At 47.2% G+C, this 17,684-nt stretch overlaps 1 protein-coding gene across 1 annotated transcript; it reads left to right on the top strand.

Annotated features, from left to right (window-relative positions):
- The first annotated feature begins 10,856 nt into the window (after positions 1 to 10,856).
- On the top strand, positions 10,857 to 17,455 carry Vsx1 (visual system homeobox 1). The gene is made up of 5 exons (XM_075962419.1): positions 10,857 to 11,481; positions 13,490 to 13,568; positions 13,825 to 13,948; positions 14,836 to 15,013; positions 16,135 to 17,455. The coding sequence occupies exons 1-5, from the start codon at positions 11,052 to 11,054 to the stop codon at positions 16,425 to 16,427; spliced, it is 1,104 nt and encodes a 367-aa protein (XP_075818534.1). The 5' UTR covers positions 10,857 to 11,051; the 3' UTR covers positions 16,428 to 17,455.
- Positions 17,456 to 17,684: the final 229 nt, after the last annotated feature.

Below are 17,684 nucleotides of genomic sequence, written 5' to 3'. Positions count from 1 at the left end.
TTTAGATGGATTTTTCTCTTAAATTATGTAATAGGAGCAACGTGGAGCTAGAAACTAAGTTCTAATGATAGTATCTTTCAGGTCAATAATTTAAAAAGTTATCTATCTGTCTCAAGCTGGAGGTGGTGGCACATGCTTGTAATCCCAGCACTGCGGCGTCTGAGACATGATTGTGAGTTTGGAGTCCATCTATCTAAAAACAAAATACACGATAGTTTCTTAAATCATATAGAACAGAGTAGCATTACAAGCTGTTATTAGGGTAATAGTATCGACCTTTATTGAAACTCCTGTTCCTTCATATGAGGTTGGGTTATTGCCCTGCGTCTTTCCACCGTGCCCTGCGGTACTCTGAGGGCTTTCGGTGCAGGCCAGATCTAGCACTAATTAATTGCCTCAGCTTTGGTCTGTCTAGAGACGTTTTCATCTCTCCTGTGCTTCCAAAGGAGAGCAGCTCTGTCAGCTGTAAGAGTCTCAGTTGGCAGTATTCTTTTCAGACTCTAAACACCCAACTCATCTTTTTTTTTTTCACTTTCAAAGTTTCTGATGGGAAGCCTCATCTTACTGAAGATCCCTTGAGCAACCTCTTTTCACATGCTGATTTTAAGGTTTTTCTGTCTTCATCTTTCAAGAGTTCGGTTTAAGGGGCTGGAGAGATGGCGCAGTGGTGGACAGCCTGGTTCGCCTTGCAGAGGCCTGGGTTCAGTTCCCAGCTTCTCCATGCTGGCTCACAGCCATGCATAACTTCAGCTCTAAGGCATTTGATGCTTTCTTCTGACCCTCTTTGCATTTCTGTGGGCAGCATTGTTTTGGCTGATTTTTCTCTCCTCTTCCATTTCCTCTGCTTTTGAAATTTATTTTATTTTATATTGCATTTCTCTTTTTAATTTTAATGAGAGTAATGAGAGCAAACACCGTGGGTCAGGTGATCACATTTAAGTGAGTGCTCACCAAATGGCCACATCTTATCCAGCTCTGTGACTGGATCAACGTTTGAGGGCTTTGGAGGCGTTCCCACTTTCTTTCTGTTATGGTAACGAACCACCATCGAAGTACGAACTTTTGTTTAACTCTTTTTTTGGGATAAATCCCAGAGGGGACCATAAAGCCAGCATCTTTAACATCTCATGGCCCTTTCTTCCCTTGCATTTCTTGCTAGTGTAGCCCTCTCCATAGGCTGTGTTCATGCAGATTGTAATGTCCAGTTGGCAACACAGGTCTCGTTGTCCTTAGGTGTCATCTAGAATGAGGCTAGGAAAAAGCAAGGCATGGCTGCTATGGACACAAAGCTCCTGTCTGGAGAAGGCCCATGATTTGCAGGAAATGGGAGGTTTGTGGGTAACAGTACCACCATGACTGCAGAAGGCAAGAGACAGGTTGTGTAGACAGGGAGGGGCTGAGAGTGACATTTAATCACTGGACATTAACAGGGGACATCTGTCACTGCCTTTCAGTAAGAAAGCTATGCCTGCAGCCCTGGGATGACAATATGTTCCAGGCTTCATAATCGCTCAGGGAAAAAAACCACTCCTGCAGAGGGCTCTTTCAGCGTTTGCTGCAAATCCTTCCAGTTTATTACAGAAATCCCGGGCAAATCCTTCAGTGAGTGGACTTTCTATTAACACAAAGCTGCTAAGTGAAAAACAAAATGAACAGCAGAAAACTTAAGCCAGATCCTAAATCGGCCCCAGGACCACCAGCCAGGAGAGACTTGCTTCAGAGCTCTGGTGCTCTTGACGAGCGTGACACGGGAGACTGTGGAGATGGCCAGGTGGCTAAGAGTATACGCTGCTCTTGCGGGACACCTGGGTTCAGTTCCCAGCACTTCATAAGGCAGCTCACAGGTGCCTGTGACTCCAGATGCAGCAAATATTCTCTTCCGGTCTCCACGGGCATCATACACACATTCATGCATAGATCGATAAAAGTAAATCATTTTTAAAAGTGAATAAAGGAAGGCCTGGCAAAGCTCTAGTCCTGGCCAAATGGCCCTGGGTGCCCTTGTCCTTCCTGCTCTTCTCTGTATCTAGCTCCTGCGTTTTTTCTTAAAAAGGAGACTTTAGTGGGATGCCCATCCTTCAGTAGCATCTGGAAGGCATCAGAAGGGGGTTGCTCCAGAGCTTAGTCTCCCCCTGAGCATCTGAAGGTCCATAGGTCACGAGGAAATTCTGCAGATGTGGTATTTATTTATGTAAGTCTGTAATATGTCTCTCTGTGGATATGCTGTATGTATGCAGGTACCTATGGAGGCCGGAGGAAGCTGTCAGATTCCTTGAAGTTGGAATTACAGGTTGTTGTGACTGTCCAATTTGAGTGCTGGAAACTGAGCTCAGGATCCTTTGGAAGAACAGGATGTGCTCTTAACTACTGAGCCATCTCTCAGCCCGCCAGAAGGAAAATCTAAGCGCATTTCCTTTGTGTAGCTATGACCAAGATACTTGGGAGAACAAGCAGCTGAACAAGCCGAGGAGAGCATGCGTAGTAGGTGTAAGTTTCCAGTTTATCTATTGTTCTGTTCTTTTTTTGGTGTTTTAGGGACAGGACCCTGAGTGAGTTAGGCACACATTCTTCCACTTTAGCTGAATCCCCTGCCCTCTGCCTCACACATTCATAAGCAACCATTTTTTCCTGAAGAGAGAAAGGCTGTCACTGACTTTTGTGGAAAGAATACTGGAAATGTATAGAACAGATTTGGAATGAGGTAGGGGCTCTGGGAAGGGAGGTCAGTTCTGGAGCATCGCTTAGCATGTCTGAGGCTTTTGGTCCAATATTCTAGCACTACTACTAATGATAAAAATAAAATCATCTGGAGTGCTGTACAATTGTAGTGACTTTTTTGGCTCTGTCACACCGGGGCAGGAGTGGCGGGATGTTCCACAGTTGGTGCTCTTAGCAGAAGCCATTAGCATCACAGTGTGAGCCAGGATCAGCGTTTCACTCCCACCAGCGGAGCATACGTTGAATCCACGTGCAGGATTAATATCTTCCTAAGGTATAGTGTAGGGACCAATTCTCTGAGGAAAACGGCTTCATTTAGCAGGATTAGCTCTCTCGCTTATCTGTGGAGAGGCTGAGATAAATGCGCCATATACGTCACTGGCCGGTCAGTCCTTGTATGTACGCGTTCATGGTTATCTGCCTCCCTGTTCATCCAGCAGGATGAACCAAGCATTGCAAGATGACACATAAAACCAGGAATAGATTGGATAGGCTTTGTTCAGAACTGCCAGGAGCATTTCTAAAATGCATATTTTTCAAATTTTGCTTCATTTTCCATGGTTTCATTCCTTAAACAGTTCAGTATCTCTAGCAGGTCTTAGATATGCGTTAGAGAAGGTCCATCTAAGTCATATAGGTTCACACGAACACACATGTACACAAAGACACAGCTATTTAAGTGAAGTTGTCTGAGAGAAGCTATGTCCAGGCCCATTTACTTCATTGATATCAGATCTTAATAGCTCACACATGAAAAATAAAAAGAAAGAGTTCAGGAGACCAACAGCTGTCAGGCTAGCGGTGCGCAGCATTTACCTGCACACGTGGACCTGACTCTAACCGTCTATGTCAAGGAGTTAGGTCCCCCTAGCTCTTTTATTTCAGTCTCTCCAGACTTTTCCTTATTCCTGTTGCAGCCTACTAGCAAGAGCCTTTCCTCCCACCTCACCTCTGTCCCCCTGGGGACTCTGCCTCCTGGTGCAGACCCAGGGTCCCCTTAGCTCTTTCCCACTGAGCTTACAGAGAAAGCAGTGCCTGCACCCCCTCCAGCCACCAGTAGGGGATGAGCAAGAATTTATAGGGCGCAGCAGAGACTATATTTTCCCGCCACCAGAGCAGGAAACCAAGTGATGTTTTTCTTTAGTCCCTGTCTCTCCCACATCCCCTGCCCCATTCCCTTTCCCGGAACCTTCTCGGGCACATGCTGAGGTGACAGAGTGAATACCAGCAACTTCCAGGCCCCTCAGAGGAAATGTTTGATTTTAGACCTGATAAGACACTTACGGAGAAGCAGCAGATAGTTCATAGAGCCAGTGCTCCCCTATCTCCAGAGTCTGAGCCCCATTCCCATGGCGTCCTCTGGGTGCTTTCCTAGCCTAGGACACACAAGCAATGCAATGTCACTCACAGGTCAGAGGCTCTCAGGCCAGCAGCACATGTGGGAAAGACAGAGGAGATGTCTCTTTTGGCCCCTCACCTGTTCTTCAGTCTCTCAAGCCTTAGTCAGTGTCCACCAGCCCCAATACTCCTAAACTCTCTAGTCTCCCAACACATCATGACGTCCCATCCTGCGTCTCGGGAGAAAGCCAGGACAGAGATGATCAGGACAGGACTGGCCCAGTCAGGCTGCTTTAGCCTCTCCACGTGGACTAGCCCCAGAGCCTCTGCTTTCGCAGGCAGAGCACCCACCCTTCCTTCTGTTCCAGGCATTTACTGTGCTCTGGTTGTCATGCTGAAGATGGGTCTGACATCTGCATGGTTCTGAACGAACCCATCAGCTTCCTCCAGAACAATTTTGTCACATCCTAGGGCAAACAGGATCCCCCGAAGAGACGAGCAGATACAATGCACTCAGTGCTTGCAGTACACAGCATGACTTTAATCAAATGCTTCCTCACTCCAGAGGCAAGGGTGGCTGGGCATGGAGTGTGCTCTACGGTGAAGAAGAATCAGAATACTCAGAGATAGAGCGGGAGGGAGAAGGGTCTCAACACAGCTTCTGCAGGCCTGGCTGTATCCCGTTGTTCCATGTGTCACATTTGCCGTCCCATCCCACGGGCTAATTCCCTTCTGCTTCCGTTAGTTCCCGTTGGCCCTGACATTTCCAGACAGAGACTCCTTGACAAGTTATGTGTATGAAATCATTTGTTTTGCTCCTTTTTGGTTGTTTTTGTTTTTGAGACAAGGTCTCATGCAACACAGGCTTGTTTCAAACGCTGTAGCCAAGAATGACCGTGCGCTTCTGATCCCCTCGTCTGCATCCCCGGATCGCTGAGATTACAGTGTGTGCTACCATGCCTGATTTACACGGTGCTGGACATAGAACTGGGGACCTCATGCATGCAAGACAAGTTCTGTGTAAACCATTCCCAGTGCCTTGTTTTCCATTTTTAAGGTAATTGTGAATGGATTAAACAGAATCGCCCCTAGAAACGCTGGATAAATATGCTTTTTTAAAGTCACCATTTGTCTTGCGACATCTAAAGGGAATTTCCAGGACCCAGAATGAAGGTGAAAACCAGGGTGGTGAGAGGAACTGAGAGCAGGCTCTTCTTTTTGTTCCTTGCCAGCTTTGGGAACTACATTTTGTCCTTTTATTTTAAGAATGTGAACAGAAAGTACAGAGAGTTCCCATATACACACTGAGACCTCCTGTCATTAAAATCTTTCATGATTTTTGTATTGATCAAGACCACACTGTGGGGAGGTTGTTGAATTATGGAGCCTGAGACTGGACAGCCGCACTCGGTCACTTAGTTGTTGCTTCCCCACGACACACAACAGTTTCACTGCACGGGAAGAGCCTCCTCCATATGTCGCCTGTTCATCTCTGCCTCCTACTGATCCCCTGGCAACTGTAGCTTTGCCTCTTCTGGAATGTCAAATGTGAAATCACACAGTATGTAGCTTTCTCGGATTGGTTTCCTTTACTGAGTAATGGCATTTAAGATTTCTCCCTGTCTTTTCATTTTCATTTCCTTTTTTTTTCAGGGTCTCTCTATGTAGCTCTGGCTGTCCTAGAATTTATGTATGTAAATCAGATGGTCTTGATTTGTTGTTTGTTTGTTTTTGTTTTTGAGACAGGGTTTCTCTGTGTAGTCCTGCTTGGAACTCATTTTGTAGACCAGAATGATCTTGAATTCATATCGATTCACCTGGCTATGCCTCCCAAGTGCTGGGATTGAAGGCATGGCCCACTATGCCTTTCCCCCCCAAAGATAGATAGATTTATTTATTTATTTATTTATTTATTTATTTATTTATTTATTTATTATGTATGCAGTGTTCTGCCTGCATTCGCGCTTACAGACCAGAAGAGGGCACCAGAACTCATTACAGATGGTTGTGAGTGACCATGTGGTTGCTGGGAATTAAACTCAGATCCTTTGGAAGAGAAGCCAGTGTTCTTAATCTCTGAGCCATCTCTTCAGCCCCATTTATTTTTTATTTTTTGGTTTTTCAAGATAGAGTTTCTCTGTAGCTTTGGAGTTTGTCCTGGAACTAGCTCTTATAGATCAGGCTGATATCAAACTCACAGAGATCCATCTGCCTCTGCCTCCCAAGTGCTGGGATTAAAGTGTGCACCACCACTGTCCAGCTTTGCCTGGCTCTTTTCATTGTTTTGATAATAGAACAATATTTCACTGCCTGTTTGTAATATAGTTTGTATATTTCTCAATGGGTGGACCAGGTTGACTGCTTCCAACACTGGATTATTATATAAAAAACACCCTGCTATGAATATTCATATTGTGAGAGCATGCTCACCAATGCAACTGAGTAAATGCTAAAAAATACGATTGCCACATCATATGATAAGATCATGTGTAGTTTTGAAATAAATGGACAAACTGCCTTTAAATGTTCTTTGTATATATCAGATACAATTTTTTTAAACAGATCTGTGTTTTGTAAATTATTGCCTCCAAGTCTGTAGCTTGTCCTCTTATTGTGTTGTTCATAGACTGCATAGTCTATACAGATTTTCCAAACACTTTTAATGCTAATTTACCCACACTTCTGATTTTGCTCTACCCTCAAATTCCCCAATTATTCCCTTTCTCCTTCTCCAATCTGCTTCTACTATGCCCCTTTCCTTATCCACCCCACTGTGGACCCCTTTGGTTTCTTGGCTTCTTCAGGTACTCCAGTTTAAATACACAAATCTAAAAAATTAAAAATTTCAATTTACAGATGAGAGAAAACACGTGACATTTATCTTTCTGGGTCTGAACTACCTCACTATGTTCCATCCATTTACCTGCAAATTTTACAATCTCTATTTTTCTTTACAGATGAATAGCATTCTATTATGTAAATGCCTCATGGTTTCATTATCATAGTTGTTGTGAATAGCCACGAACATAGGTGAGCAAGGATCTCTGCAAATATAGAATCCTTTGGATGTATATGCCCAGGAGGGGTATAGCTGGTCCTTTGTATGGTTTCTATTCTTTTCAATTTGCTGAACCATGTCTTACAATCCAGAATACGGACTATCTTGGAACTGTCCCATGTAATCTTCTCTCTGTGTTTATGTGTGCGCATTCTTGCTGTTTTTCAGGCACTTTAAAGAATATTATTTGAGACAAGATCATTCACTGGCTTGGAGTTTACCAAGCAGGCTAGGCTGGCTACATTAGGCTCCAGGGACCTGCTTGCTTCTACTTTCCCAGTGCTGGAATTACAAACATGTTCCTCTGTTCCTGGCTTTTTACATGGGTACTGAGGATTTGAACTCAGGTCCTCCTGTTTGTGTGGTAGTCACTTTACCAACTGACACCCCAAATCTCCAAATCTGTTATGTTTTTCAAAAGATTTATTTTTAAAAATCCTCCTCCACCCTAGGTGTGTGTGTGTGGGGGGGGGGTTGGGTTTGTGCACATAAATGCTGGGGCTGAAGAGGCCAAAAGCACTGGACACCCTGGTGCTGAAGTCATAGGAGGTTGTGATCCATGTGACATGGGGGTTGGGAACCAAACTGTAACCCTACTAGGACCTTGGGGACAGTCCTACCAGGACCCTGCAGAGACAGAGTAGAGCGCACTGCACATGTCTGTGGTAGAACAGAGTGTGTACCATCCACTTCTGTTGTCCTGTGAACCAGGGCTTTTCAGAACGTAGACTTAATTCTTTGCACGTGTGGCTAGCTAGTAAGGTAGACTCAGAGCCAAGAGAATCCCCTGAAAAAGATAAGAAGCTAAGGCATGGGACTGGGAGACTAAGGAGGGTGGGCAAACCAACCACAGAAAGGGACAGGAACAGGAAAAGTAGCTCTTCTACAACTTTTTTGTTTGTTTGGTTTTGTTTTTGAGACAGATTTCTACTCTGTAGCCCAGGTGGCCTCCGGGTCTCCAGCGAGTTGTGGTTTTCCCGGCTCAGCATCCCATATGCTGGAATCACAGGCAGGAGCCAATATACTGGGCTCTAACAGCATCTAAGAAGGGGCAGAGAAGGAACTACGATAGCATCTCATGCTCTATCCCACTCCTGTTACATCTGAAGATTTTGTACAGCTAGCCAGGCCAGCAGCAGTTCTGAAAAGATGGAAAGCCGTGTCTGTGGACCAGCCCCAATCAAACAAGACCTAGTCTGGTTCCGTGAAAGGTTGCAACACATCTAAACTGGGCAAACAGGAGAAGCAATGGACGGGCACATTTGTGGCTGGCATCAGAGAGGGTCTGGAAACATTCCCTGAAAATAGTGGAAGGAAAAACTTTGATTAGTTAAATTCTAAATAATCCTGGCTGATGAAGGCAGATCTGGACTCCTTAACGCATTTAGGGTTCCAAAGAGGGTGGCAGGGGAAGCAGACACTGGCCCTAGATTTGCGCATGGTGAGAGGAGGCCAAGAGGAGGCCACACCAGGCTGCCAGAGATTCAAGATGAGGTGCAGACCTTCCTGCCCATGTCTTTATCTGCCTGGAGATAGGGTGGACATACAGAGTGGGTAGACAGAGCCACCTCCTGTGCCCGGTCCCTTAAGTTACTAGAAGTGATTTCCTCCACTTTGAAGGTCATTTGGGTAAAGCACTTCCTCCTCTCTTGCTCCCGAGTCTCCATCCTATGTCACCAGCTATTGGACGGCTGCAGCCATGGGGGTGTAGTGACACAGGTTCCTTAGCAGGAAGGCAACCATGAAAACTAAATTCTTTTCTTATTTTGTGTGTTGGAGGGGGTCATGTGTGCTAAAGTCAGAGGACAGTTTGAGAGAGTGGCTTCTCTCCCTCCGCTACTGTGATTCTGGACTCCTTGGGTAGTCTGGCATGGAGTCAAACACCTTTATCCTCTGAGCCATCTCGAAGGCCCCATGAAAGGATTCCTTGTTATCACTTTCCCTTGCCAGTAAAGTGCCCAGAGATCCAGCTCTCCTACCAGAGTCCCTGCCAATTGGGAAACAGGCAGCATTGGGGTGTCCCTGTCCAGGAATAACGGGACCCTTAAGCCTTCCTCAGTCGGGCTCTGCCTCATTTTCCCCATTTCTCTTCCCATGTTCCATGAGACCATTTGATTTATATGAGTAACCTCTCATCTGCAAAGTGGGTTTATTAGGTAAGATCTTGCTCAGGGGTTTAGAATCAGATGTGCTCTGGGCTGTTCCGGGTGGCTGAGGCCAGACATTCCTCCCATCCCCAAACTTTTGGTTTCTTTGTATCTCTGGCATCCACTCGGTGTGGGGAGTCTGTCATCTTGGCAGCCAGAGATCTGAACCTTAGCTATAGACCCGAGGCAAGGTCGCTGGAGCCTCTTCTATTTGCAGGTGACCATTTCTGAATCACCTACCCCAGCTGCAGACCACTGGGTATCTTAACTGCGAGCCCCAATCCGAATTTACAAAGGACCACGCAGGGCTCTGTATCTCTGATGTCTTCCCCTAAATTCAAAGGTGAATTTTGGGCAACATTCCTGGCAGAACTGAAAAGACCCGCCACCCCACACCCCTACCCGCCCACGAGCAACTCAGGACAATTATTCTGAAGGAAAGTTACCGGTTTGCTAATCCAGCAGAACAGCTTGGAAGGGAGATTTGGGTCTTCCTTTAATAATGGAAAGTTAATGCGCAGCCTCTTGTTATTGTCTTTCTTAGAGCCCCTTGTTTAATCCTCTGGCTTAGTGGTGGCGCCCCTCACACCGCGAAGACAGCACGGGAGACGTGCTGGGTTGGGCTCTGGCCCGGTTCCTCGGGGAGGGGGAGGAAGCCGCGCCGCGCCGCGCCCCGCAGGTCTCCAAAAGTTGTGGCTCGCTGTCTTGGTGGCCTCAAACTGTTTGGAAATCAGGAGATTTTGAGAAGCGCCTGACAGCAGGACCCCAAGAGAGGATGGGGGTCTGGGCTGGAGGCTGAGCCAGGAGTGACTGGCTCACGTGTTTTAATTAGCTCTAATTTCAACAAATATGGAATTCCTACTTGCCAATCAGATTGTCTTTGGATAATCATAAAACCTGACAGCCATTTGTTAGTCTCAGTGAGGAGTCCCAGCAGTTGACCTGTTTACCTCACGCTCCCCACCTGTTTAGGATTGCTGAATCAAATACCGGTACACTAAAACAATATCCATTGCTTATGAGAAATTAACATTTTACTGGGTAGCGCGTATTTTTGTTAATCTGCCCACGGTTTTAGCCCTCCTATTCCACATCTGCCTCTCCTCCTCTCTCCTCTTTTCGTAGTTGCTATGAATTTGCGAATTTGTTGCATTCTCCTCTCCAGCCCTTGGGGATCTAGCGAGGGAAGGGTTTGGTTGGAGGGAGAGTTGCGGGCCTTGAGTTAGATACAAAATGTCAGTTTCTTTCCTGCAGGGGTTTTCAGGCTGAGCGCTGGAGTTGAACCTGCGGGTCTGCGTGGTTTGGTAGTGAGGGGGATGTGGTTGGGAACCCGCCCAAGGCCTTATAGGGAGGGCGGTTGGGCATGCGAGAAGGTTTCAGAAGGCCAGGAGTGTCCAGAAGGGAGCTAGCTCATCAGGGTGGATGTGGAACTTGTGGTTTTCATGGAGTGGGCAGGCAACACACTCCTCGTTGCTTGCTCACTTTTCCTTTCCTTCCAGAGCATGGGGGTGGGGTGGGTAAGGGACTGCTGGAGAGAGAAATGAGGTGACTAGGAGGACCTCAGTTGGGAGGCCAACAACTCAGGGGAAGGGAGCTGGTAGCGTCTGCACCTCGCTGGTGGGAGCCTGGATGAGTCTGCTCCCTGCTGATTGGTGCCTTCTGGGTCGTCTAGGTCTCAGGGACAGCCTACCCAGCATAAAAGCCTTCGCCTGAGCTAGCCTCTTTTGCACAGGTGACCGGGAGGGACTCAACTCCCCTCGCCTGGCGCCTGGCCTAAAGAGCCGAGAAGCATGACTGGACGGGACGGGCTTTCGGATGGGCGCTCTAAGAATAGAGCCCTAGCGCCAGGCTGTCCTCGCACCGGCTCTCGCCTTCGAAGCTTCGCCATCAACGACTTGCTGGGTTTGGAAGCGGACTTGCCTACTCCGGTGGGGCCCGAGTTAGGATCCAGCTGTGAAACTGCAGCAGAGCCCGCGGGATACGGGCCAGGACTCTGTGGTTCCTGCCCTGCCCGTGGGGCTCTCCCGCTGGGGCTGAGTCTCTTCTGTGGCTTCGGGGCGCAATCCCCCTCCTCGGCCGCTGCTCGTGCGCGCTGTCTGCTCCTCGCTGATCTGAGGCTTCTCCCACCCGCGGGTCCCGAGCCTGCTGTCGCCCAGAGCTCCGTGAGCCCGTCGCCTGCGCTTGGCCGCCAGCAGCGTAGCGAGAGCGTCTCCACGTCGGGTAATTTTAGGCAACGCTTTCCGACCCCAATTCAGAAGCACCTGTGTAATGCTTGGTCTCCCTTCGAGATACCTTAGATCTCGAGAGATTGGAATCCCAAAGAGAACCCAGTCCTGACAAGGGGATCCGCTGTACCTCCTGCCATTGCTGGTCTCCAAACCCCAGCCTTTCCTCCCAAGCTTCCCTCCCCCCCCCCCCCCCCGCAGGCAGTGGGGACAGTCACCGTGGGTTCCGATGGATCCTGTGTAATCCAGACCCGCAGGCTCCTTTCTCTCATCGTTTAGCACGCGTCTTTGAGAGGCTCGTGGTTAGGAAGACCAGGGTCTGTTTGTCTACCCTTAAGGCAGAATCGACCGAACTGATCCGTAGTTGAAGAGGGCTGGGTGTCCCCGGGAACTCTTGGCCTCTCCGGGTGCTGAGAAGGGAGTTCCGGGTCTCCAACCATTCTCTCTCTTCCCCTCATTTTTTTTCCACTCATGTTTTGTTCGGAGTTTACCTATTTTTCTCAGGAAAAAAAAAGTCTTGGATTGTGGGGCAAGAGAAGGAACCTAAGACATTCTTCCACCGGGCAAGAAACTGGGAGGCTGGAGATGTGACGGGGAGGGTGAGAGAATAACGCGGAAAAATCGACCGCGGACCTAGCAAAACTCCTGCAGAGCAGCGCCCGGCTGGGTAGGCAGAGTGGAGTGTGGTGAGCAAAGACTGCTCTCTGGGGCTCTCAGCAGCAAACGGTCCATTGCATACTCCTCGCCTCTCTAGTATGAAAGGAGCCCCTCATTTGTTGTGTCGTTAAGATCCAAAGGCTATCTTCACAGAGTGACTTCTCCAAATATTAATAAAAGGAAAGGTAAAAAATGCAAGTAAATTTTATCCCGAATGGGCATTTCATGCAGAAACAGCATCATGTGACCGGTGGGAAATTTTGTCCCCTTAAAAAAGCAAAAAGACACAGTTGAAGTGTATTTAAATACTAGATTGTCAATCCAATATATGCAAATGTTATCATTTCCGTGTAATCAATATACGACAAGTATGCTTTGGGGGATATTAAGTTTCCCAGACTGACAAAGTGTTTTCTATCTGCCGCAAGTCTTAGTAGCCACTTCGCGTGCATTTCCTCACCCCAGGTACCCAGTGACTTCCGGACACTCCACAGCACAGCACAGAATATTACAATCCAAGGATGCCGTTTTGTGGTGATGTCATGGATACAGAAACAAAACTGACAATCTTTCATTGCTTTTGACTTTACTCATTTAAAAAATATTTGGGGGGCAATTCTACTTTTGAATGATGAGCCTGGTAATAGTTTGGCTTCTAGCTTTCCTTACCCTGAGAGCTTTTGCTGTGTTGAATACAGGCAGAGAACCGAACAGTCGAATGGTATTGTTTCCAAGGAAATCTGCACATCACTAGAACATGTATGTCATGCATGTAAAAGCTTCCTGGGCACACCAAAGCAGGGTGAACTCTGACAAAGATTCTGATGTCCCGAATCTCAGAAATGTCCACATGGACACTGAGGGGAACTGAGAGGCACCTGGAGCAGGGGGGACTGTCAGCTGCCTGCCGACTCAGGTTAGCAAGACAGTAAGTAGCCAAGTAAGCATTGGCTTTCCAGAATGTGAGATTTAGATCCCAACTTCACTGCAACTTGACCTTTTGTGACCTGGCGGGGCAGCAATACCAGCTGCCTTTGTCCTTTTATTTTATGTGGAATAATAGAAATAAAGCAGACAGCATCTGGGAGTGGGAATTGCTCTCTTTGCTTGTGCATATCACTAAGTACATTCTTGTTTTGCTTTTTTTTTAACCAGGCTGCCCTCGAACTCATAGAGACCCACCTGCCTCTGCCTCCCAAGTGCTGGGATTAAAGGCATGTGCTACCACCTCCTGGCTTACTAAGTACATTCTTAGCACGTGATATTAACCTTGACATTTAAAATATAGCAAAATACATAGCTCAAAATATTAAAATTCTCAGAGAGTTCTCTTCTCGTATCAATAGATGGGGACAGTCCGTCTGAAGAAAAGAGTGATCTGAAGATGTCCCCTGCCCAGGGCAAGAGGAAGAAGCGGAGGCACAGGTATGGGTCAAGGCTTCCTGGCCTGTCTTTCCTCAGAGGGACACAACTCTACTATCTTTGAGAACAGCGTCTAAGGATGCATAGAGAAACCAGCAGTCCTATGGTGGCCAGTGAGAACCACACATCTATTTTCAAAGTTGACATGTAATACTCAGAAGGCTACAGGGAAATCTGTACAGTTCTGGAGACATAATTTGGTAGGTTGGTAAGTGGGTTTTCTCTTTCTGGCGTATTTCATGTGTAATTCTCTCTACAGGACAGTTTTCACTGCCCATCAACTCGAAGAACTGGAGAAGGCATTTGGTGAGGCTCACTACCCGGATGTGTATGCCCGGGAAATGCTGGCTGTGAAGACAGAGCTCCCTGAAGACCGAATACAGGTGTCTAGTGGTGCCCTTTCTCTTCTAAAGACACGGTAGAGAACGTGTCATTCCCCCCACACATGAACTAGCCACAGCTACTCAGGACAGCCCTGCACGGTCCTCTTCACTTGAGAGCTAAGAGTGGCTTAGTTAAAGGCACTAAAAGGCTCTCTCTGGCCTTTGCGCTTTTTTTTTCTTCTATCATTATCTTTGACCTATCCTCAAACATTACAATGGTGAGCCATCGAGATGGCCTAGTTGGTTAAGGCACCTGCCACCAAAATGACTTCCACCTGAGTTGGATCCCTGGGAGTCACTTGGTAGGAGAGCACTAATTCTTGCACATTGCTCTCAGACAGCCGCGTGTGTGCTGCATCACACCAGCTTCTACACGCATGCACACAAAATTAATAAAAGTGATGTTTAAGGAAATCAGACAATTGTGTATTGAGCTAGGAAACTGCATGAAGGCACATTAGTAAATATGTTTAGCTCGCCTCTTTAGCTTTTAAAGAAATCACCATATACAGCCTGAGTAGGTGTCACAGTGTATCAACCCTGAAAGTCTAAAGGGACCACTCACTGCGTCTGTAGACTTTCTCAATAGGAAAGTCAGGAAACTTTGTTGTGCGCAGCCCTTTTATAAACACACTGCAGGAAAGGGTTCTTTTCATTCCTTATTTTTGCTTCCTGACGCCTTAGAAAACTTGAGAGGAAGCGACTTCTGCCTTATCCCCACCATACTGAGTCCTTGCGGTTTGGAGGGCTGTTGCCACGCTGGCTGGCTTGCAGGCCTGAATGGGGAATCGGCTTTTTGTAGACCCAGAGTCCTGGAGTGCACGCGCTCCTCCAGGCATTACTTTTCATAGGGTCTCTCCTTGAGACCCTCCTCTGCCTCTAACCAGGTCTGGTTCCAGAACCGGAGGGCCAAGTGGCGCAAGCGAGAGAAGCGCTGGGGCGGCAGCAGCGTGATGGCTGAGTACGGACTCTATGGGGCCATGGTGCGCCATTGCATCCCGCTGCCAGATTCCGTGCTCAACTCTGCGGATAGCCTGCAGGGCTCCTGTGCGCCCTGGCTTCTGGGTAAGCCCGTGGCTGAGAACCGGACCAGGGAGGTGGGCGGGGTCCTCACTGTGGATTTACAGAGCAAAGCAGGAGAGGTCTCAGGTTTAGGCCCAGTCTGAACTCTTAATTTCTCTTTAATTCCTAGCCTGATTTTCATTGGGAGTGTGGAGGCAGAGTGTGGGAAAGTCCTTTTGGGCTATTCCCATTGGCAAATGTAAATAGACAGGGAGACTTGCCTCGTGTTTGATACGAACGTTAAAGAGGTCATCACTGCTGGGAAGTTTAGAAACTTAGACAGTTTAGAGCAAGGGCAATAGGGCCCTGCCCAGCAGGGAGAGTCTAGGGCACGCCTTTCTGTTTGCACTGCGGAAAATAACAGGCCAGGTCCTGGTCCTGATTTAACAAATGTGCCCTTTCTGGTGCGCTTACCCCTTCCTGATCTGTTTGGGTTCAGAGTTTGCAGGCTTGGGTCCCAAGATAATCACTACCAGAAAATTAATTAGGTGGACCGTAGAGGGGTTTTAGGTGGGGAAAGCTCAGCAAACAGTGTTCTGGCAATGTGCTGTGCTGAGAACCAGAGATACAGCCTAGACTTTGCCTAAGGACCGAAAAGATTAGAGAGAAGCGGGGATGGAGAGCCAAGCCCAGTCCTCCGAAATCACACAAATAGGGCTACTTGTTGGCACGGGACTTCAGTCACACAAGCCACTGGGTTTAGTGCTGATCTAGGGTCATTTTGTTATCCAAACAAACGTGAAATCACCGTGTCACCCAACAAAGCAGTTTTGCAAGAGTGACAACTGGTGGACAGTTCTAAGCCTTAGCGCAGGGAGTTAACGCCCCAGTGGCTCTCCTAGGCCCTAGAGGGACACTGACAAAGGAAATTTTAAAGACAGAAGGAACAGTGATAAAAGGAAGGAATGCACTTAATTGCTGAGTTTAAAAATATTTTTGAGCCTGGTGTGGTGACACAAGCTTTTGAGCTGAGTCCCTGGGATGGAGAGGCAGACGGATGTCTGTGAGTTTGAGGTCAGCCTGGTCTGCAAAGCAAGATCCAAGACAGTCAGGACTACATAGACAGACCCTGTCCCAAAACAAATCAAAACTTGTTGTTGTTGCTGTTCCTTTCTGCTTTCCAGGGATGCATAAAAAGTCGACAGGGATGAAGAAACCAGAAAGTGAAGACAAGTTGGCAGGACTCTGGGGCTTTGATCACATCAAGGAAGGCACCAGTAAGGGTCAGGATGGACTTGAAGGGGGCCCAGGCAACATGAGCCTGAACCTTGAGGACAGATTGGAAGATGTTGCTATCGACCTGTCCAGCTCTTCTAGACAGGAGACAAAGAAAATGTCCCCTGGGTCCAGTGCTCAGGGATGTTCCCATGCCCCAGGGGAGCAGGTGCTCCAGCCCCCAAAGTTGGGAGCCTCATGAGGCCAACAGATTGCTCCCTTCCCCCCAAAACTGGATATATGCATATTTCTCACCAGCAATTTTTTAGGAGACAAAACTGGTCTAAGACAAACACCTTCAGTTTGATTTTCTTCCTGAAACACCTGGGTGAAAGGCAGCATTATGTTGGATAAATGATAATCTAGGGAACGGCCCATTGAATTCTAGAATGGAGGACACTTTTTATAACCTCTCGAACCAGTCAATTCGGTCTAAAATTTTGTTTCTCCATTGTAGAATTTGAGCAGGAAAGTTTGAAATTCAAAGGTAGTTTTAGGGATGGAGTGAGACGTAGCTCAGTTGACAGTACACACATAGGCCTGAGGCCAATCCCCAGCGTCACATAAACCAGATGTGGGTGGCGCACACCTGTAAACCCAGCACTCAGGAGGTGGACACAAGAAATCAGATGTTCAAGAGCGTCTCGGTTTGAGGTCCACCTGGACTCTGTAAGACCCCATTGAGATATATATATATATAGAAAATATTTGAGATACTGTTCAATCATTAAGAGCACTGGTCTTACCTCTTCACTCTAAGTTAGAATATTTGGATTTGGTTTGGTTTTGTTGAGACAGACAGGGTCTTGCTGTGCAGCCCAGGCTAGCTTCAATTTCATGATTTCCTGCCTCCGCCTCTCCAGTGCTGGGATTACAAGTGTGAATACAATTGTTTTACAAACCAGAAGTTTCTAAACAGATAGTGAATGAATGAATGAATGAATGCTGTATCACTTTTCCTGTAACCGGCTCTTAGACATTCTTGTTCTCACAGTAATTTTGTGTTCTGAGTGTCACGTGATAGGCCTTGGATATTTGATGCATAAACAGCAAAGAAAACCATACCCCTCCCCTCCTCTGAGATCATCTGGAGCCATGTTTAGGCAACTGTTAAATATCTGAGGACTGTCTGAAGGTCAGACCTGATTTCTTGGTCCTTTTGAATTTATCTTTGGAAGCACTTTAGTGAGTTGAATTTATGAATGTTTTCCTTCCTGTATTTCCTTTGTCGTTTATTTATTATTTAAAAATAAATTCATGATGTGTCTGACTCAAGACTATTTGCTGGTCCCTTGATGGGCTCTCCCTCCTGTCCCTTTTAGCCTGGGAGCATGCACAACGGGTTGTCTTTCAGGCTCCTGTGTAGGGGAGTGTGAGCCAGCGGCAGCCCAGGCTGGGTTACCTTTTGGAGTTCATTGTCTGAAGAAGGGCTGGCTGTTAGTTCATTGTCTGAAGAAGG

Source organism: Microtus pennsylvanicus, chromosome 2 (assembly GCF_037038515.1).
Source record: "Microtus pennsylvanicus isolate mMicPen1 chromosome 2, mMicPen1.hap1, whole genome shotgun sequence".
In the NCBI taxonomy this organism is placed as follows: Eukaryota; Metazoa; Chordata; class Mammalia; order Rodentia; family Cricetidae; genus Microtus; species Microtus pennsylvanicus.
This window is presented reverse-complemented; position numbering and strand designations above follow the sequence as displayed.